Raw genomic sequence first — 22814 nt, 5'->3', positions numbered from 1 at the left:
TTACAGTTTCAATCATAACGGGGACATGGTACTGCCAGGAAACAATTACAATTGATTGCTGACCATGTGTCTCGTTTAACCAGACGCAGCAGGTCCTGCCCGTTTGAGCTGCCTCTAAAAAGAGCCCTGTGTGTTATCCAGCCAGGACAAACAGATGTTGGACAACGGCAGGCGAGTGTTGTTGACGGAGGAGCATGTTGATCCAATTGCTAATCAATATGTGCCAAACATGCAGGGCCCATTACGGCAGGTAATGAAGAAACAAGCCTTGTGATTTATAGTAATGATGCCCCGCGAGGGAGAGGAGAGGCAGAAAGAAACATTGCTGCTGCACAATTTAGGCACGGACTTGTGGGAAATGAACGGGCCGATGCTACAGTCGGCTTACGTCAGTTACATAACAAATGTAAAAACATATAAGCTCTGTATGTTTTTTGGAGGAAGTCAGGGATTAACCGTGGTCGGAAGACGACAGGAAGGGACAGATTGAAGAATGAGAACAAAAGGAAATAAGATAAAGGAAAGCAGAGGAAAATAAAACTGAGGTGGCATTGAGGAGGGTCAGCTGATTAAAATACAAACAAAGGAAAAGATAAGAAAGGCGAGTTGTAGGTGTCGGTTTGTTGTTGACATTGCTCAATGAAATAGAATGCTTTTTGTTCATGCTAGATCTATTCACCAGAAAGAATCTGTGAGATATTCATATGATATGACTGCATGGTCAAAGATGTGTTCATTTGTGGTGTAACGTTATTTCCATTGAAGCATGAAGCAGCAACACAATCTCAGTCTGCTCCCTAACATACAGAGAGACAGATATGAGTCCGAGCGCACTCTTGGCAGGAGTAAACCAGTGCATGCGTTGGTCTAAATGTGTCGCTGTCAGAGCACAGGGGCGGGTGATTCATGGAACAGTGTCCACTGTGCTACATCAAGCATCAGCACATCCCCACTGTGTTTACTGACCGAAGGCACATCAACCACCTCACTACCTCCACTTATAGACATCACATTAGACCACTTCAGATAAAGAGCGACAACATGGTGTGAACTCGGAGGTGGGACGGGATGGGAGGAGAGATTTGGCGAGGAAGAAAGAAAAGGAGGAACGCATCGAGTAAAGCTCAAAATAGCACGCAGAGAAATTGTGTGCGTATATGCCCATCTGCCAGTCAGTGAGAACGGCAGCGCTGATTGGCTCGCTGGCCGCCCGGCTTACTGGCTTTTTCCCACTGCCGTTCTGTTTTCCTGCCGCCTGCCTATGCATCGTTCTGCAAGGCTGAACTCACTGAGGCAACCAGGAGCTCGAAGCTCCACTGGGCCTCTCCACCTGAAGGTTCTACATCATTGTGGCGTCAGAGAGAGAGAGAGAGAGAGAGAGAGAGAGAGAGAGAGAGAGACGAAGGACAAAAGTTCCACACAAAGAGATGAATGAGAGAACAATACAAAAGTGGGTCAGTGATGACAGAGAGGAAGAGGAGGGGGAGCAGAGCGGAGAATTTATACAGATTTACACAACACATATATCTTGTAAATTTGCCATGACAGTTTTTTTTATGTGTTTCTAATGAATGAGAGAACAAAAGGAGCATGGGAGCAGTGAAACCCTTCAGGGCATGGGATGGAGAAGCCCCAGATAACTTTGCTTATTTGTATTTCCTTTTTATTATTATATGTTTACAGTGGCAGACAAATGACTGATAAAGTGAGACGATAAATGCAATTATTTCAATGTCCACTGCACATATAAGCCTGAAGACAACAAAGTGACGCAGAGAGCTCCTCAGGATAAACCCAGTGTAAAGAAAACGGAGCAGAGAATCACGTCTCACTGCCAGAAGCTGGGAGTGATTTGGAGGTAATGAGACATTTTTCCGACATATTATTTACAAAATATTTGACTATTGTAGTTGTAGAAACTATGACCAACAACAAGTTTGAAGTATCCTTAACTTACTACTACGTTTATCAGAGTTTATTAGTATTAATCAGAATATGTTTACTTACTGGTGCCTTAGAAAAGTAATATGTGTTGCTGGACAATAGAATCCACAGTCTGTGTCTTTTTCACACCTTCTGGCATTTTCTCAATATTTCTTGTTTTTTTAGCAGCTTTCTTTTGGGCTGACTCCAACTGGATAAATATGGCATATTTTGAAACTGGAAAAAGGCTTAGAAAAGGTAATTAAAAAACAGTTTTGCGTGATTGAAACTAAGTTGAAGCCTTGCATAATGTTTGATAAGCTGAAAATTAATTCAAATCTCTGCAAACATTATTTTCCATTTGAGTTTTTCCTTATCCAATTTTTAGCAGTCTTCTTAAAAAGTTTCTCCAACACATTTTCGGACTCAAATTTCATGTTTCAGATTTGTCGATGCTCAACCAGTTCAACAGCTTGTTAATCCCTGTCTAAAAAACTTGGTCCACGTACATAGGAGAATAACACCTTCACTATCACAGTCTGTTATTTCAGAGGTGAGTTTCCCACACTAGTTTTTTCACAGATCTACCCACACACGTGTGAGGTTGCAAATCACATGACTTTTGGCAGCACCGTCCCGAAAGCTCTGATCTGAAACTGATGGTCAGTAGTCAGGATCCTGGTAACAGGGGTGTTTTCTCTGATCCAATTGAGTGTTGCTGTTGAGGTACAGTATAATCACACGTGGTGTACCAGGTCAAAACCAAGTTTCAACTTTTCCAATCGTTTTTTCGCAGTCTCTGAATATTTCATGATAATCCTCCCATAGGATCCATGTGATTCCCATGTGAGACAAAACAAAACATTCTTCACTTTTTGAATAGTGGAGTGAATCCACATTAATGGGACCTGGCCTTGGCGAAAAAGTGAGATATCCTTACCTTGAGAGGTTTGGGTGCATATATATTTCTTGATCAAGGCATCTGTAGGTTGAGTGTAAAGGCTGAGAGCATATTTGAGGGACTTCATGTCAGGGCTCTTTTCGAGGAAAGTCTTCTTCAACCCGTTTCCTCCAGCATGGAAATATTGCTGCAAAAAAATAAAATAAAGAAAGTGAGAGAGACAATCTCATATTTATGTTCTACCAAGGTAAACGTAAACTTTGAAATGACTTGGGGACGTGATGGTAATGTCTTTTGAGTTCCAACACGACAGCGGGTTCATGTTTGCAGAGAAAAAGATTATATGGACAGAATGTATACAAGGAGGAGCCAACACACACACAGAGACCAGCAGAGGAAACAAACACCTTTAGAGGAGAAACTAGGAAGGACGCAAGGACTTCAACCTTCATATATTTTATTCTTCTTTGTTTGATATGTTTTCTGCCTCTATAAAATAAATAAAGTTAATACAAAGCACAGTGGATAGAAAAAGGGCCAACAGATTATCTTCATCAGACGTAGGACGATGCATGATAGTAAATATTGTTTGACTGGTGTCAGGTCAATACTTCCCAGTGACTCGACACAGTCGGAGGCACAGTTCTCAGCCTCACCACTGACTCATGAGTCACAGAGTTTGACTGACACGTGCCTCTCATGAACTCAACATAATCTGACATGCAGGCTGGTGACTCACGGACTGGAGGTATACTTATGCATGTTTGTACTCTCTGTCAAACGTAAGCATGGAAACCAAAGCTGAGCTGAGTGATGATGAAGCTGTATCTTATTGTGAAAGAATAACCAACTGTACACTGCATTTGTTAAAGCGACCTAGAGAAGTGACACATGTTTCTTCTCATGTATTTACAGTTTGTGTAACTAAATGACAACTTTTTTCAGGAAATTTAAGAATATCTGCTTTTCATGGCATCTATCTAAAAATTCCATGTATCTCTGTTTGTCTGTATGGGGCTCACATAACTCGAGAGATGTTCATATTTTCGGCTTCACACTCAGCATCTGTGGTTAAGGGCCAGAGGAAGTGCAGAGTTAAATTTAGCACACTTTGGACACACGATATGTTAAATATTAATAAACTTTCAATAAACAGGTGAACAGGTACTCTGTAGCAGTGGCACTTTTACAGTCTCAGAAAGAAAACTGCATCCAGCATCACCACAGGGAAGCAAACAGCCCATTAATAACAGATGGGGTACTGCCCTATCATCATCACTATAAGAATGTGTTCTAGTCAAGAAAGTGCTTTCTTATTTTGAAATATGCCCATTATCTTACTGCTGGGCTGCAATTCTGCACTATCCTCTAGCAAAACAACCCAACAGCGGCAACTAGCATGCTCAAATGATCAGCCTGCCTCTGGCAAAATGACCTGCCTAAATAACATCCTTCCTCCGTTTCCTCCTTCTTGTCCTTTTTCCTCTTTCCTTGTTTACCATCACCTCTTTCTTTCTTATATTCCTAATTTCCTTCTTTCCATGTACTTTCGTTTCCCTGTCTTTCTTTGAGTCTTATCTTCTCCTCTGTCCTCACAGTTTACCAGGGGTGTTCATTTAGTCGTGAACCATTGGGAGGTAGCGCTCCTCTCTTGACTGACACGTGTGTGAAAAGGGAAGCAAACCCATGTATTATCTATTTATGTTCCAGAAATTTGGGGAGGAAGATTAAATAGCTGCCTTTATCCAACAATCCCTGGCAGGTCAGAGTTCAGAGAAAGGAACAAATGGTGCATTATTGTGTTTGTGTTAAATGGACTTCTCTGTGGGCCAGTGCATTTAGCCATTATCCCAGCCATTAGTTTTCAAGGGTTGAAGGTTCATGTCTATTTTCAGTGGGATAATCACTTAGTGCACTCAAACTCAATATCAGAGTACATACACAGCATTTTACGTTACTTATCAGTCCAAGTAAAAATGGTTAATGTAGTAAATACACCAATACTAGCAGTCAATAATAGCCTATATATTATAAAAATGTCTAAAAACAATAACATACCTGCCTTAATATCTCAATACAGATACTGAAGCTATACAATGGGCCTGTTGCCATTAATTGATCTTTTAAAATCTAATTTGACTAAATATCATGTGTTCAGTTGAGCGCAGACCTCTGAAGGAGAAGTATCAAGTCATTGTGTTCAGTTTATTTTAATAATATACTGAAGTGTGGTGGTTAATAATCCTGTGTTTGAGCTTCATCATCAGGAACACTTAGTATCAGTTATTTTGATCAACGTCACACTCAATACAATTGTAGTTTATGTGTTAATAAACATTTTGTTGTTTGTTTTTCGTATATGTAGGTGTGTTTTTTTTTTTAATTAGCACATTCATGACATTGATGATTTGAATATTATAAATAATTAGATCGATGTAACTGGGTTAATGAAGTTTTTAATGGGGTCGGTCTGACTTTTGGGTTATTAAGTAAATAACACCTTATTTCAAATTAAACGTCTGCCTTGTCAACAAGCAGTGGATGGTTGATTTGAACACTTGTATTTGCATACGATCATATTAAGCCTCAGTTATAATTAAACTAAGACACTATTCTGACTTAAGCCGCATTATGTAGACATGTATAAGTTTTGTGACATTGACATATGACAGTTACAAACTGCTTGACGACTCATGCCATGGGTGGAAACAAGGTGGAAAAAAAAAAAAAAGTTGTGGCTTCTGCAAAATTTAAAAGAGAACCCCAACTTAGTATAGAGCAGCATCGTACATTTTAGAGGCTGAGGATTGAAAACTGGTGGAATAACGTTGAGCGTGTTGATGTAGTGGACGTACTGACGTGTGTCATAATGCTCTGTGATATGTTCAAGGTAATCTTCTGTATTATTCTATCAGTAACTCATATAAACTCCATGGACAAAATAATGTATTATTCTGAATGAGGTCAATAGCCTGAATATTGGCGTCTGTGTGAAAGAAGCCAGTTGCACTAAAAATAAAAGTACAAAAAATGGGGTATGGTACCATTTTGAACGACAGGATATCGCAATACCTTTTTTTACAATCGGTATAATGTGCTATAATAAAATGTATTATGTACACACACACAGACACACACACACACACATACACACACAGTTATTTGGTTTATATTCAAAGCATGGCTCCCATTTAGTCTCTTTGAAAGCACAGATTTAAATATTGTGTGTGCAACTTGATCAGCCAACTCTCCTGCGACATTACTCAACTGTTAATTGACTGTCCTCATTGGAATACTGATGAAATTCCAGCGACGTGATTGATCTAAACCTGCAGGTAGTTTCCTTGGAGACAGCAGAATCAATTCGTTTTTCCCGGCTCTTTATGACGCAGTGTTCCCCCTGTGGCCGCGTCACCGTAACTCTTCCCTTGTCCCCGTAGAACTGAGGCATGCTTCTTGAAATTGTCTCGTATCCCCTCACAATAAAGAGTAATATGGCTGTAAATTAACAGTGCTGCATTTCACACTTTTCTCTTGCCGCGAGGTCGATCGGCCTCGTTCCATATTCTTGGGGTATTAATTACACATTTCTCAGATGGGGCTAAACTGGCATTTTGTCATGTTCGCCTGAAACTATTTTAGTATTTTCTTCTCTCTGGCTTATTGAAAGTTAAATTCGGAGGCAATTTCTTGTCTCAACTACATTATGTCTTATCACGGAAAATGGGGGAGTCAGACAGCACCTGTTACAAGTAATATGCATGTGTGAGGTGACTGTGTGAGAATATTTCTTCAGTTTTAAGAATCAAAGAGTCAGATGAAACAAAAATACACAAATAGTATTTTTTCTGTTTCAGACAATGTGTAGCCCTGTCCCAGCACGTGAAATTGAAATACTAACATTACTATATATAGAAAAAGTTCTCCCAGTCCTCATGCCTTGAGGCTTTTACACTTACCTTGCTTGTACACACACTAATTTACAGTGCAGAGGAAAAAACAAAGAAAAGGGGCCAATGACACTTCAGCCCTCCATGCCTAAAGCACATGATATGACTCACAGACATCCAGCCTCCAGATACATTTAACAGCTTCTTATAAAATACTCATTTTAGTCAATTTGCATATCTGCGCTCTGCAGTGCCTTATGTAGCCCAGCTGTCCTTTATAAAAGGTCAAGTTTAGCCAGCCAGGTTTCTCTGGCTGCAAAGCCAACAGTATAATCAATAAAATACTCACCTTGATGGTAGGAAGCACAAGGTCCAAGGCTGCACACTGGCGTGGAGTCAGACTCCTGGCTTCCTCTCGAATTACGTGGTCCTGGAGGAACAACAGATCAAGTCAAACACACTGCAGAAGGCAACACAGCAACACAAGTCACATTCACACACTGAATTAAGTGTAATGCCTCGACCTCAGGTGAACCATGATACTTGAGATATAGCATTAACTCTTTACAAAACAAAGAAAATTGCAGTCATTTTAAATGCAGTGTTTTATAGATTCAAGGCTTTTCGTCTCACAGCAGCCTAATTAACTTTTTTTATCGTCCAAATTAAATTCTCTGGGTTGTTAATGTGTTATATTAAATACCTTTCCCAGGGTGTAAACAACAATAAGCCAAATCACTGAAGCAAACTCAGATACAAAAGTAGACCTCAGGAATCATGTAACTGCACATTAGTCAAAAACCTTCACATGAGCGTGGTGTTGGCTGCTAACCTTCAATCAACACACCCACAAAGGCAGAGGCTGGTACAATGTGCACTTCTGCAACAATAGTCAATCCTCTCTTTTGTATTCAGAATTAATTTGGCAGAGATTAAATTAACAATCAGTTCTATATTGATCTTGAGAAAATAAAATAAAAAACATTTCATGGTCTTTTTTGGATGCAAAAAACTCTGGTCATGGTGAGCTCCAAACTCACTTTAAGATGCAGGCAAGTGGGAATATCCTTAATAGATTTTTTTTATTGATTTCTGGAGTATTTACTCGTAAAAAATGTGAATTATTTCAGCGAAATCTTACAATTTATATCGGATTATAAGCAGTTAAAGAAAACTAGGTAAAATATGCTAATTGCCATTTTCATGACATCATTGCATCACATTTGGGCTCTGCCTGGTGTCAGCCAGTTTCAGCCCTTTCTATATTTTTGCCTCTCTCCGACTGTCTGTGCACACATATGCAGTATTATACCACAGCTGGATTCCCATTAAAGTTGTTCTCATTTACATGTTCTGCTGTTTCTGTTGTCAGGCAACTGAACAAGTCTGAGATACTGACTGCAATGAGGCACATTAAGATGAAGAGTTAACCAGCAGTCACTTACAAGACTTTTCCAAGCTGCTGCTCTGCTCAGATATAATCCTGGAACATCGTCTGACAAAATCACTGTGTACTGTACGTAAGCTACAGACAAGGGCGGCGCTGTGATTTCAGCCTTAGTTCCACGACAAATGATCACTCAGAGACAAAGTTGGAAGCTTGTCCAGGTCATGATGAATGAGAGGCACTGCAGTGCCGCCAAACACTATACACATCCTCCTTTACATATGTGCTCAGACGGATAAGTGGCTCAATACAGAATCATTTGTTACAGACAAACAGCCCGATAACGTCTCTGCTGTTCCATGACTTCACGCCATTACATGGGTCAAGAGTCACAGCACTTTAAAAATGATGTGACACGTGATTCCTCTTGCGATGATAACCACCGTAGCTAATGAGGTCACAACCATTTTTTTTCAATGTTATATAATAATTAATAAAAAAAACAGTGTGACTAATTGTAGCCCAACAACACAACAAGTAACACAATTAATTTCCGTTTAAAACAATATCACAGTATACACATGCGCATCTAGATAAAAACAGGGATTCAGGTGTTTTGAGGATTATCTGTCATGATCGAGAGAAGCGACAGAATGATAAACCACCTCAACGCTTAAGGATGGAGACAGAGACACACCCATCTGTGCACTGATGTATACCATCCAGATGTTGCCTCAAAGGACATCCTGCACAAAACACAAATACGACTACAAACACACCAACGTTCAGTTTGCAACCCCCAGTGGCTCAGAGTTAGAATACCTCTGTGAGGTGCAGACACGCAGCGGCTGTGAGTAAAACCAGTGAAACCACTGATCCAGTCCAACTACTCAGAGCACACGGGGGATTAAACATCCTCTGGTCACAACAGTAATTAGACACCAGCCTGGTTGTGTTGCACTAAGCTGCACTGTAATGCCAAAGCCTACAGTGGCTTACATGAGGATGTTTTAAAATACAATCCTCATGTATTTCTTTTGAAAAGATGATAATGTGGATTAATAGGTTACGAGTGTCATGTTTCACATTTAACCTGTGCATGTCGGTATTATCTGGAAAGTGATTCTGAGCAGTGGATAATCACTTTGGATTCAGACATCATAGGGTCAGGTGGCGTAGGCTTTGTGTGGGGAAACACTGTCTGCAACAATGTACTTGCAAACGTCGGAAAAGTTACCTTCAGTTTTGACAGCTGGCCCAAGTCCTTGGCAGCACTGAAGATCATCTGAGCTCCTTGCTGTTGGAGAAACACAGATTTTTATGAGGGGGGTTATAACTAATAAACTGAATAGGACGATAAGAGCAAACTAAAAAACATGATGCATGTGAAGAACATGAACTAATTTCTATGATTTGCAGCAAAGTTTAGGAAAACAACAGCTTGACATGATGGAATTAAAGCTCCACATGTGGAGACTTAGAGATTTTGTGTTGTTTCATCTCCTGTACACTAATTTGTGTGTTATGAGGAAGAGAGGTGGACAGATGGAGGAACTGGGAGACAGAGAAAAAGAGAGAGACAGGTAGAAGAGAAGAGGGGGGTGGAGGGAAAAGTCCGACAGATAAAAAGAGCTACAGAAAAAGGACAAGGGACAGAAAAATTGATCAAACTCACACTCTGGTCATTCAGCGGAGGGAGAACGATGGTCCTCTCGATGGTGTTCAGCACGATTTTCCACAGCTCTTTGAGGACTCGTTTCAGCACCGTCTTCTCACAAATCTTGGCAAATAACATCAGACTGCAAAGCGGCAAAAGAGAGGCCATTTGTCAGGTCGACTCTCAACAAGCACGAGCCTCAAACTGAGCCAACGCGGCTGAAAGCGATGAGAAATCATATATAACATCTTTGAGTAAAGAAAGAAACACCTGTGATTCCTAGAATAAAGAGAAGCAGCTTTAATCTTGAGCTATTGTGAGCGCAAAGACTGGGAGACGGGGAGGGGGGGGGGTGGATTTCGTATACCCATTATAAAGAGGATTCGCTGCAATACTCCATTGGCCTTAATGTTGTTCTGACAAATAGTTGACAGCCGTGTCATCAGTACGGTGACATGGAACCAGGGCTAAAATAAAGAAGACGTTAACAGAGATGGAGATTGTTTCTATTGCAAAAAAAACTATTTGTTCGCGTACTGTCCTACTAGAAATATAATTATAGATGATGACCTCAGCCTTCACAGTGTCTGAGGATTAAACATCATTGATGAAGTGATCAACACAGAGCGAGGAGTCAATGGTTTTTCATCCTACGCATGTGTCAATAAGTCTGCGTTCAAACAGATAACAGCATCGCATGAGAAAGAGTCTCCTCTTCATTTAAATAGAATCACTGTGTTGACACAGCAGCAGGACTGCAGAGGGCAGAAACAAAAGCAAAACAATTATACAGTGTAATCTGGCAATAAAGTTGAACCTGGCTCCTGCAACCAGTTTAAAGAAGTAGAGTCTTGGTGTATTTGTAATGTGAAAGCTGTATTTCTACTGCTCACCTGTTATATTACTGTCTCACAGATACCTGAGTCAATAGAAACACAATGCAGCTCCATGGATTGTTTGAACACAGGCACGTTTTCGGTCTAAAATCCCATAAAGACTTTCTGCTGTGCTATAACTTGGAAATAATTGTTTTTTTTCTCCTTAACAAGGCACAGAGGCTTCTGCTGTTTTCATTAACTTGCAGATCTATAAAAAATAAAAAAAACAGCTTATACATAAAAAATGTATAAGCTGGTACTTCAGTTTTACGCATGTGTGGTACTTGTGTTTCAAGAGGACAGGACCTACAGTGGAGTGGATAGAGGCCTCAGTTATTCATTGAGTTATTAATAAAAGTTTTAATTTATAAAGATAAACCCAGAGATGATAGACGATCAACACTGACAGATGATTCATATCATCAGGATGAAACTATCAAACTTAAAGGCAATGAGGCATAACCTGTGCTTGCTAGAGAGGGTCACACTTCTTGCTTCAGTGTCACATGTTGAACAAGAGATACCCACTTTTTATCCAGAAGGTCCATGAGAGGCCGGAGGACTGACTCTGCATCCATGGCAGCATTGCTCCCTTTGGCCGGCCCTTTCATCTGCACCAGCTCCTGGTTCATCTGCTTCACACAGTCCTCGATCACAGGTTTGAAACTGGTTGAAGGAAAACATCATCAAACATGATCACTTTTGAGGAGGCGCAAGCTCGCTCCTGCTGGTCCTATTAGATCATTGGAAACCTGTACAGAGCAGGGGTGTCTTTTGTTTGAGCGGGAATGTTTAGCAACCTGCTGAGCTCTCTAAGCACTGTGCGCAGTAAGTGCTCAAGTTAATTACAGCCTGTCTTTCAGTAACTAAGAAGTCTTGCGGTGCATATTCTTTGACAGAGTATGAAAATGAAGAGAGACATTCACCTCGATTAAGATGATCTCACATAGAAACACACAGACTCACCTGGAGCCGAACACTCCGCTGAGCTCATCCAGCACCGTGTTGAGTCTATTCTGCAGCTCCTTTAGCAGACCACTGGCCTCTGCGTCCAGCTGTCAGTGAAAGACAGTCAGTTAGTACATCGTTACACTCCATACATTAGCCCGCGCTGACTAGAGCTATGTTTCTCTGGAGGATGCCTCAACTGGGGTGGGGGCTGTTGGGCAGGAGGATGACAGGCACAGAGGAGAGCAACCTGTCTCGCTGGTGGCCTCCCTCTCATTCTGCCTGCCATCTGTGCCGAGCGACGTGCTGAATACAAATGGCTGGCTAACCTCCGAACACAATGATGACTGCTCGCCGAGTCATGAGACACGGTGTCAGCAAAGGAGGCATCCAGCGCTCTCGAAAGGGAACTCTTTTGTGCACTATTACACATGTTACAGCAGAAGGTGTTTGTCAGCTAGTTACATCTCAGGGCATCAACTTGCGGTGACATATATACGCATATATATGTATCAAGTCTTGTATCTATGATCCGATGTTCAATCCTTGACGTGAAAAAAATTCACACGTGTAATAAAAAGCATTTATGTGCCCATGCATGGTATGTGTTGGGTTTCTGCAGTGCCATAAATATGCATGTGATGGATGTCTGGATATGTTTTATGTCTGTGTTTGTCTGTGATTTGGGAAAATGCATGGGCGCATATTGGATATTTATGCTGTGTGATGTGTGAGTGTATTTGTGCCTGCTCCTGCATGTGTGATGGTATTTTGTTTGTCTCAGTGTGCATGATTTACATGTACAAATGTCCAAATATTGATGTTTTGGATGGAGGTGGAGGTCACACGCCGCTGAGGCTTAGTGCCCGAGATGGATGTGTGGAACCAGGCACCGCATCACATGCATGACAGTTCGTCAGATTAGAACCGAGAAGCCATGGAGCCGCTCATCTCACACATTTTAATGGCGGCTGGCTCAGCTGGGCAGCCAATGTGTAGACTAAACCTTTAATGGATGTTGTTATTCTGCAGACAAGCCTCCAACTGCTGCATGACTGAGATCCATTTATACAAGTGTGTGTATTTTTGTTCACACGCGCACTTGCTCATACTGCTGTCACTTCAATGGAAGAGATTGCAGCATGCTAGATTTTTCTGATACAGATAAAATTGCTCATAAAGGTTAAAGATCTAATTTTGCTGTTTGAGTAACGGATAACATCTCTTCAAGTGATAGCAGAAAATACTGCAGGCCATGGTCTTTTATCAGCCCCCCTGTCCGGGGGAGAGTTTTAGACTGATCTCTAATCTATAGCCTGGCAGTCTCTGAAATTGAGATTCTCAGTTTTTTTCAGGAACACTGTAAGTTAATGGAAATGCTGGCATAAGAAATTCCCATCTGCTTTCTAATAAACCACGGCACCTGTCATTTCCTGAGAGGAGAAAACACCGTACTGACTCCGTTTGGTACCTGATGCTTCACTCAAATGTCTACGCCTGCAGTCCTGTCAGAGAGGCTTTTAGTTAAATGTCGTTGCAGACATTTCCATGTCTGTCTCTCCTCTAGTGTAGTCTCAATCGATGATGCATCCCCTGAAATGTCAGGTTAAATGTATATGAAGTTACTTTAAATAGATGTCTAATGTCTTTCACTTTTCATATGCACTGTGAGATAGTAGTTTTAGTTGTCAAAAGGTGCACTCAATAATGTGAGGTCAATTTAATACATTCATAGGACTCATTGATCGATGGAAGGTTTCATTACGGCGATCGAACTTTATGCATAGGAAACATTATTTCTAGGATCTAGCTTCGGGCTTCACCATGGCAGCTTGTCTCACTGGAAGCTCACCGGCCTCCAGAGTCCTCAGTGTACAGTGTACAAACTCTCCCCTGGCTGACTGCCTATCAACTGCAGCTCAGCTTTGCTTTCCTTTGCCTGATTCAACAATGCATCTACTCACTGGCAGAGCGGTTATTCCAAAAAACAGTTTGCTCTCCACAGTGCCAAGTAAATAAAGGCTTGACAAACCATCCTCACAAAATGAGAAACGCATACTGTCAAGCAGGATGACACCCAAAATAAAGTCTGATATCACACCGGGGAGATCAGTCTGTGGTGATTCCATAAATGTGGGCGCAGTGAGAGATTACTGCTAATCTCTGTTATTGGTAAAGCTATGATAACAACTCCTGGTAATTAGACTGTCTCTCTGTGAGTTCATCACTGATAGGAAACTATTCTGTAATGAATAGGCTACTGTGCAAAGGGAGGAAACTATCGGACAACTTTCACCTCACACTCACTTTAGCTGCATCACCATCATGCAGGACAAACTACTTAAAATGCTCCTAAAGATAAAGCCTGATTGCCCATTAACCGTGAATATTCACACTTCGACTTTTGGAGGCAATGCAAAGACTTGTGGTGCCGTTATTCTTCAGACAATAATGGACTGGGAGTGAGCCAGGTCTAGATCTGCTCACTGTGAGGAAATAGCAGAACCTCAGCAGAGGCAAACAGCTGGAGAGATTTGTAAGTGTTTGAGATGCTCATTACACACAGCCTGAAAAATCGTATCCAGAGCATTTCATGGCTGCAGCCTGAGGGATGGATGGAGATGATCAAACCCACAGCCAGCAACCTGGTGAGTCTCTGCCTCCACTCTTTGTGTCAGGGACCAAAAAAAGGGGGTAATAACGAATTAATGTAAATACCACACCTCTAAATTAACCATGGATTGAGAAGTGTCAGACAGAAATAAAGCAGGCTAGATTTAAAGATAGGATCGGGTTGGTTGAGCCACTATTCCCGAGAGCGCCTGGGATGGTGAGCTTGAGCAGCCTGTCCAGGGGGGTGATGGGTAATTCAGATTCCGTATGCTCTGTGGCACATGCTGCTAGAGGGAGGGGGGAGGGGGGTAGGGGATGAGAAGCGCGGGAGCGTGAGGGGTGGTGGGGAGGCACAGGGGGGAGGGGGCGTGCTGGTTTTATTCGTATCATTTGGTAAATGGCGGGAAGGGGTGTTGACGAGTCCTATTGCACACACCTTACAGAAGGACACAACCCCCTCCTCCTGGAGACAGAGAGAGAGAGCACAGAAAGGAAATGGGGGGAAGCAGAAGACACAACGACAGGAGACAAAACGCAAGGCAAGACAGGCATTAGATACTGGAAGAGAAACATGCGCGTAAGTCCTAAGAAGCCGTGGTGACTGCTTCTCAGGTAAGACTGACAGAGATGACAGGTCAACAGGGGGAATATTCAACGGTGCTTCACACCCAACACAAGGAATTACAAAGGTGGAACTCAATATTTACGAAAAATGTTAAGGCAACACGTTATACACAGGAGGATTAGAGATGAGGGAAACAGTGAAGGGGTACAAAGGATGGGGTCAGAAAGGTGATACCAACAAACTCATGTCTGAGTAGTCGTTTTATTAGTAAGAACATAACGGAGGGGTCAATTCACTTTCACTGAAGTTTCCTATGAAATCATCATCTGAAATGATCACTCACATAGCAATGACACCGCATTTATTTCTCAGTGGAGAGCAGATCTGAGCCTTAATTTGCATCACGTCTGCTGAAGGTTCTTTTAGAAACACAGAGAATCCTTCAAAGCCCTGGGGATGCTGTTTTTTTTACCAACGTTGTGGTTTGACCTTCCCGTGGAAGGACGCACATCTTAGCAGCTCACATTATCATAAGTTTATAAGGCAGAAAGTTAGATTTTTATTTTACTTTAGAAAACTCAGTTGAGCTGAAAGTGCATTTCCTCAAACGTCGAAGCAGACATAGCAGACACATGCACATGCACATAGGTAGGCACAGACCTGTTTTCCTCCCATGGACTCAAACATCTTCTCCAGTTGGACACGGAGCTGCTGGATGTTGTTGAGGAGGATGCATGGCTGTAGGAGTACAGTGAATATCATTACTGCATTATTGTGTTAAAAAACTGGTACGCTACATTTCCTAGAGGCGCTGTGCTGGGACAGCTGCGGGCTTGAGCAAAAACACATTGTAAGACCAATAAACTCCATCAGTTCTGATTCCCTGACACTTCATCTATACAGAGATACAAGGCTTCATACGCAGCAGTCAGCAGGGAAATGAGAGACAAACTACAACGGGCGGAGAAACGTCTGCACTGAATATATCAAGTATTATCGATTCTCAGCTCCACACAAAGTTTACCGGATGACAGACATTAATCACATGGCTTTTTATGGAGGCTGAGGGTAATCCTTCACAGTTTTCAGTCAGTCGCACGTTATCTACATCATCAGCCCCAGCAAAACAACAACTGACAAACATACAACACCCCAAAATTATGACAGTGGTAATGGATAGCACTAATCATAATTATAGACCCCACAGGAGAGTGAGCTGAAAGCAGATAATGACCCATAGTGCCTCTGTAGTAACACGCAATGATTTACAGGCACATCGGTATGAGGGTGATTAGATATTCAAATTCAGAACTAAAACAAATTGAGATGTACCACAGCCTCATGTGTCTAACTCTCTAACCAAAGCATAAAGATCACAGGTTCTCCACTTGGGGTCACTCCAGGTGGTGACACAAGGCAACTTGAAGTTTTCTTAACAGATAGATCAAGTAGTGAGACATTTGTCAATTTATTTATTATTTTTTATGTAAAATATACCTTTAACTCTTAAAGCAAACATAACAAACATTTTAATTGTCTAGTCCAAAAAAACATGTCAAGAATTTTGCAATTGCAATTTTGTAAACATTTGGATCCAGTATTCCATATGTCTTTGTTAGCCACCGTTGTTAGGAATTATTAATCCTGTGCACACACATTTTGTGTCTTCAGAAAGTACTGCTCTGTGGCGCTAGAAGTGGTCTGGCTTGCCTCATGACTTGCAACATTGGGAACCACTGCACTAGCTCCTCATCTGTACTTATACCACCACAGCTCTCCTCTATGTTTGATTGAGTTTGTTGACAACATACAGTCTTGGTAAAAGATTGCGATGGCATGTGTCAAGTATTGTATATGTGACAGGCAATCAAATGACAGATAAGGTTTAATTGAATGTAATCCTGCCACTGCTCATCTGCTTTTGCCTCTCATTCCTTTTCTTTCAGTCATCATCTTCAGTCCTGTCTCTAAACGGATCACTTCACGTTTTCTCTGAGACAACTGTTATAAGACTGTCAACAATGTAAAATAAACGTGTTACCGCTTACACTAACTTTAAAGACCAACATGGATAATTATGCGGCTCACAAGAATCTTTGTTTGGTTAGCCGTCACATTAAAGAATTGTCAGCAAGCCCAGTAAATACCAATGGCTTTGCCTCATCAGCTACGGTCTGTAAAATGAATGATTGCAGCTCTAAGTTAAGAGAACTGCTTAAATCAGGACAGGGCTCAGTTTAGAGAAGCAGGACTGTCTATTTAAACATTTTTCTACATGGTCTCCATGCCAACTGGTACCAACGGTTATCATGGAAACACCATCATCAGACTTAGCACATCTGTATTAAGAAAGAAATATATACTTTGTTTTAAACATTGCAGACTTTGAGTGGGCACTTACCACATTCTCCTTACTCAGATGTAATGGAAAGTCCTTGGATATGATTGCAGCATACTGCAGGAGAACTTTGTTGATAGTCTGTCGGGAGTGAGAGAGACGGTTTTATAATAACTGCTTGTCAGCTCTTCTTTATTGAATATCTGGACCTGAACTTGAAAAACTTAAAGCAGTCACAAGATAATATCAAGTTGATTTCAAATGGAATTAATATACCAAAGAGTCTCGTTAGATCAATGTCAAACTCTTAAAGTGGGAGTTACTACTCCCAGCAGGAGTATTCAGGGCCCAGTGAGGGGCCTTTTCCGAAGATGCTGACCTTTGCAAAGCGGCACATGAAGTGAGCCAGAGCCTGTGGGTTCGGACACTCCAACTTCTTGATAATCTCAAAACTCTGGTTTAGTTGAGTAAACACGTCCACCACCGAACAAGAAAAGAGGGCGTGGTCTGAGGTTTGCTGGAACTGTGGAAAGAAGGACCAGTGTTAGAGACGGCGGACGTGAGAAGGACAAGGATGAAGGGTTGGGGAGAAAGAGGGGAAAGAAAAGAGAGAAAGACAGATGTTTCTGCTGTCTCAGATCTCAAGACCTTTAAGCCCTTCATCATGGTTTTGTAAATAAATATTGCTTTTACTATTCAATTTAAAAGTAAATTGAATACTTTTAAAGTTTGTCACTAATGCTGATGAATGCAAATGCAAAGAAATGTGCTAAGGTGCACCGATTATTTCTGTGCCACATTGCATAATATCTCTCGTGTTTTCTTTCCTTTATACACTTTTTCTTGTCTTGCGATGTCACCCCCCCCCACTCCAATTACTCTGGTAAATCCAGTCTTTGGAGAGAGAGACTAAGAGAGCAGCCTTAAGTGGCTGGGTTGGTTAAATATAAAGATACATTGAGGAATAATTGAATGCTGTACTCACTCCATCTTTCTTGTCCCTCTCCAGTGCTCCATTTAAGAAATCCATGGCGACATCCTCGTTCTCAGCTAGCCACTGAATGACAAATGGCTCGAACCACCTAAAAAAGATAAACTTTCTATCATCGTGTGGTCAAATCACATTTCATCCATCTGTAGAACCACATCAGTGAGAGTCTACTTCATGAGAACACATCAGAGGACAAGGGCTTTTAGTTTTTCAAAAATGATTGAGGAACTATTGTGTTTAAGGGAAATGTGATTTTTGAGCATTGATATCAGGTTTCAGTTTGTGGACTGCAAGGCCCAGACAGAGGACAGCAAAGGACAGGCTGGGCCGGATTATGTGGGTAAGGAAGTACATTTGTTCGTGGAATTGTAATGCTGTTCTGTCTGTTTCACTTTGCCATTTCTTTGTTTAATATAGTGCCTGAGCTTGTCCTCAGAGCAACGGATGTCCCCTAAAACTGCTTTGTACTTACGCTAAGGGCATCTGCTACGGGAGGGCAGGCCAATAAATCGGGTGGGTGTGGCTGCAGAGAACGAGAGGCAGACTGTGTGTGTGCGTGTGTGTGTGTCTGTGTGTGTGTGTGTGGTGTGTCTTTGTATGATGTCTATGCCTCTGGAAAAATCAATCTTGCTAGAGATGGTGTTTGAGTGACAGTGTTGGAGATGGTGAGGGCGAGCCATTAATCTGATTCGTAGACTGACAGGACGGGAGAGAGAGAGAGTTGCGTGCGCTGCTTGCATTACACATTTATAATCCGGTAATTTGTTTTGCAATACGTGATTATGAATTCACTATATCAATTTGTTTCGCTAATGAAAAGCAGTTTATGATCAGTGTGTTTTCCATGCACATAACAATTGTGCCGATTCAGGCTCAAACAGGAACTGAGGTGAGGCCTCTTCACATTTAAATCCCTGACCATTAAAAGATCTTTCTCCTGAGGGCTTGCAAGTAGCAATGACATATTTACTCGAGCTACAGAACAGTCTCATGTGGAGTCGCACAGAGATCTTTCTTTGAGCCACTACGTTTGTACATTTTTAACTCATTGACAGCAAATATTATTTAAGTAAATGAACATTATGATAAATATAACTTGCTAGACTTCATTTTTTAAATTCTGTTTGGAGAGGATGGGCAATAAACATGACCAATAAACATATATCTATCAACCACATCTGGTGTTACAAGCAACCCGTTCATGTATCATTTATATTCCCATTGATTCCCCTTAACCGTGTATCTTTTGTAAATACTAAAAATACATGTGAATACATTTTGTGTGAAAAAGAGAAGACACGTACAGAGAATACTCCGGAGGAACATCCTTGAAAGCCGGCAGTTCACGGACGTACTCATTATGGAACCATTTGACTTTGAAGTGAAGATTCATATATTCCGTACTTTTGCATAGGCGATGCTTATCATGCTCTGTAATGAAAAAAAAAAAAGAAACACACATGTTAGCATGTACAGTATTCATTAACAACACGATTCTTATAAATCATTACAAGTCTCAAACCACAGTGTCACTGGACATACCAAACAGCATAGTAATGTAATAGCAGTTATGGTAAACATTATAGTTTGGGTTATTTTAATCAGTTAGGTAAGTTTGACAATTTTATTAAAAACTAATATTATTTGTGAAATGCCAAATCAGAATAAACATTATCTCCAGGGACTTTACATACAAGGTCTAGACCTTAAAAAAGACATCCCAACATTTCAGACAATGACACAGCACCTGGGCGACTGTTGAGAGAAAAAACTCCCTTATTAACTGGAAGAAACCTCAAGCAGAACCAGACTCAATGTGGGCGGCCATCTGCCTCGAACAGTTGGGGTGAGCAGAGAAAAATGGGGAGGAGAGGGGAGATGGGTGGAAAAGAGAGGAGTCAAGACAGAGAGATGAAGGGGAGAGAGAGACTAGGAACAGTTGTGTACCAATAGGTTTCAGCTTTGGCTGACTAGTTGTAATGAAACATAATGAAAACAATATGATTGATAATTATGGATGCAATGAATTATATTCTTAGTACCTGAGTACTCAGGAATTATATATTTCATTAGGAATAATTCCACAGCATTATTGTGCAGTGGCAGAGTTAAGTTTACCTTCAGTACATCATTCTTTTATTATCATTTATAGCACTTTAATTATTATGGTATCATTTAAGTTGCAGTTGCATGTACCTTTGCCAAAGATTAATTAGTTCCAAGAGGGGGACAGGTATGAAAGTGACAGAGCCTCATGCAACAGGAGACAAAAAGAGAGGTGACTGATAAACCAGAGAGAGTTGGGAAACTGTGGCCGTGTTGGTTTGGACGAAAGAAGAAGAATATAGAGCTGTGCATAAAGAGAAGTTCAAGCCTGTTTGTTACCCACTGTCCAGAAGAGCTGGAGCACCTTACACACTGAGGAAAGCAGGTTAGAGTAACTTGTAATTCAAAACTGCAGCATCAAACATTTGATGTATAAAGTTATCAATTTGTTGCATGCGTTTCTTTTTTGAGAATCTTCCTGCAAAAAATTGGACATGGCACAAGTGTAGAAACCCACAGAGAGCAAAGTGCAAAGTGTTGATGTGCATAAAATGGATCAAGGTAGTTGTGGTCGCTTTAAATCTGACATCTCAACTGACTTATATATAGTATGGAGCTATCAAAGAATGAGAAAAAACCCAGCTTTCAAAAGCCTCCAGCTCTCCTCAAAAGGAAGGAAGCCATTGAATGACTGGGAAAAAACTGAATGGATTAAGACTTTCATGTCGGCTGACATGGCTGCTGAGTCATTCAGTCAAGCTCGCTGTAGACATTTCAAAACAATTAAACATTTCTCTGGGATCTCCCGGAGGAGAAATGGATGGTGATGGTGCAAGAGAGGGAGAGAAGAAAGGAGAGATGAGGGAAAAGAAACAAAAACAACGAAGCAAAAACAGTGGGAGGAATATGAGGTTACAGAGGGAAAAACAAGGGGAGAAAGCGCAATAAGAAGAAAACAATTCTGCTACAGCAAGGCTGAGTAAACTGAATTGTGCAGATGATTCAACGACAACAAGAAGAAGGAGAGAGAGAAGAGATAAGGAAGGATTTTGAAAGTATGGACGATCATGGAGGCTTTTGTTCTGTCATTGAAAAAAAAATTGGGGAGACCGTCATTGCAACACAGATATGGCAGAATATATATCAAAGACAAGTGAGAGAGAGAGAGAACATTGCAAACGAAAGAGACTAGTCTAGTAATAAAATGATAATCGGAAACACATTTTATTTTATTTGCCTGTGTGCACTGTGACAGACTAAATGGAGCTCTTAAGAGGTAACCACAAAGAGCAGAAGAAGCAGGGAAATAGAAGAAGCGTGAGAGATTTCCTTTACATTTGCATCAGGTGTGTTTCTCAATAGTAAATTAGAAATAGACAAACATATTCTCTTGCAGATGGAAACGCATCCAAAGAACATCAAAGAAATGTTTAATTCCGACACGTTGCACCTTAGCTGTCGTGCTTTAATCCTGATAAGACCCTGAGAGCTTACCCCAATGAATAGTGCAACGCCTGCTACACAACGCTCGTCTCAATTCCATATTTCATGTGTTATTAACATACATTATTTACCTTTATTCGTTCAAATGTGAAATTCTATATTTTAATCCTTAGAAAGGAGAAAGTACACTGCAGTTAGTATTTTATTCATACAGAGATTGTACAAGACTTGTATTTTCCCCAAGAAAGCGTGAGGAGCACAAGAGTTTCAAGGGACTTTGGGAAACCCCAGGCATTGGCAAATTGTAAATGTTATTTGGACGGTACTCATATAGGACTTTTGCAGTCTTATCTACAACTCAAAGAGCTTCACAGTACATGTTGCATTAACCCATTCACACACAAATACAGCTCTTCTATACACATCATTCAAACACTGTCAAGGATGGTTCATACCACCAGGCTTCTTCATCTTCCTGACTATGGTGTCGTTGCAGTCTCCTGTACACAGGCGATTGTACAATTCAAGGGGGCTCTCGCAAACTTATCATTTCTGTGGACTAACCTAGTCAGCTGTTCTCGGGGGCCTATCTCAGCTTGGGGCCCCAGACAATTGCCTGCTTTTTCAACCCCGTTGCATTGATGAGGTGTAGTCGCTGTCGTCTTAAAATCACGTTTACTGAACAAAATGTTTCTCCCAAATATTGAGAAATGAAATGCTTCATTCAGAATCCGTAGTGAGAAGACAGGGATATGTGCCAGAGGTTAACAGAGCGCACAGCCCTCCTGAAAGCTTTCATCTTTGAAAAACTCTTCAGTTTAGAAATCACAAAGCTCATATCCTCTCTCTAGAAATCAGAAGCACACAGGGACAGAGTGCGCTTCTTTGCACGCTCTGAATGGAAGCAAAAGGAAATAATTTTCCACTCACTGGTTCCAATGTGATTGTTCGAATAGAGGAGAGACTCAGTGAGAAACGAGGCTGCAGGAAGCAGCATTTCTAAAAACCTTGCGATAGTACACATGTCGTGACAATCCAAATACAGACTGGGACGTCTCTTAATTTTCTAATATGTAATAATTCCTGAGGCAAATGTTCTAGGTGACGGACACTTATTAAACATTCACAGCCTCCCCAAAGTTAATTATAGGCTGTGGAACCTCGATACGATTAATTTATCATTCATTGATGAATTTTACTCCAATGACAGTAATTATTTTCAAAGCCTAGGTGT

General features: G+C 41.1%; 1 protein-coding gene across 1 annotated transcript in view; it reads right to left on the bottom strand.

Annotated features, from left to right (window-relative positions):
* The window catches only part of LOC133954152 (protein unc-13 homolog C), a 104513-nt gene that overhangs the window by 5830 nt on the left and 75869 nt on the right, over positions 1 to 22814 (bottom strand). The window contains exons 20-30 of the mRNA XM_062388465.1: positions 19396 to 19522; positions 18086 to 18182; positions 17480 to 17623; positions 17164 to 17241; positions 15423 to 15500; positions 11603 to 11691; positions 11165 to 11302; positions 9777 to 9900; positions 9339 to 9398; positions 7064 to 7144; positions 2864 to 3011 (exon numbers count right to left, since the gene is read on the bottom strand). Coding sequence (XP_062244449.1) covers positions 2864 to 3011; positions 7064 to 7144; positions 9339 to 9398; positions 9777 to 9900; positions 11165 to 11302; positions 11603 to 11691; positions 15423 to 15500; positions 17164 to 17241; positions 17480 to 17623; positions 18086 to 18182; positions 19396 to 19522 — 1164 coding nt within the window. The remainder of the gene's footprint in view (positions 1 to 2863; positions 3012 to 7063; positions 7145 to 9338; positions 9399 to 9776; positions 9901 to 11164; positions 11303 to 11602; positions 11692 to 15422; positions 15501 to 17163; positions 17242 to 17479; positions 17624 to 18085; positions 18183 to 19395; positions 19523 to 22814) is intronic.

This window comes from Platichthys flesus, chromosome 1, assembly GCF_949316205.1.
Source record: "Platichthys flesus chromosome 1, fPlaFle2.1, whole genome shotgun sequence".
NCBI lineage: Eukaryota > Metazoa > Chordata > Actinopteri > Pleuronectiformes > Pleuronectidae > Platichthys > Platichthys flesus.
The sequence above is the reverse complement of the archived record's forward strand: the minus strand, read 5'-3'. Positions and strand labels throughout refer to the sequence as shown.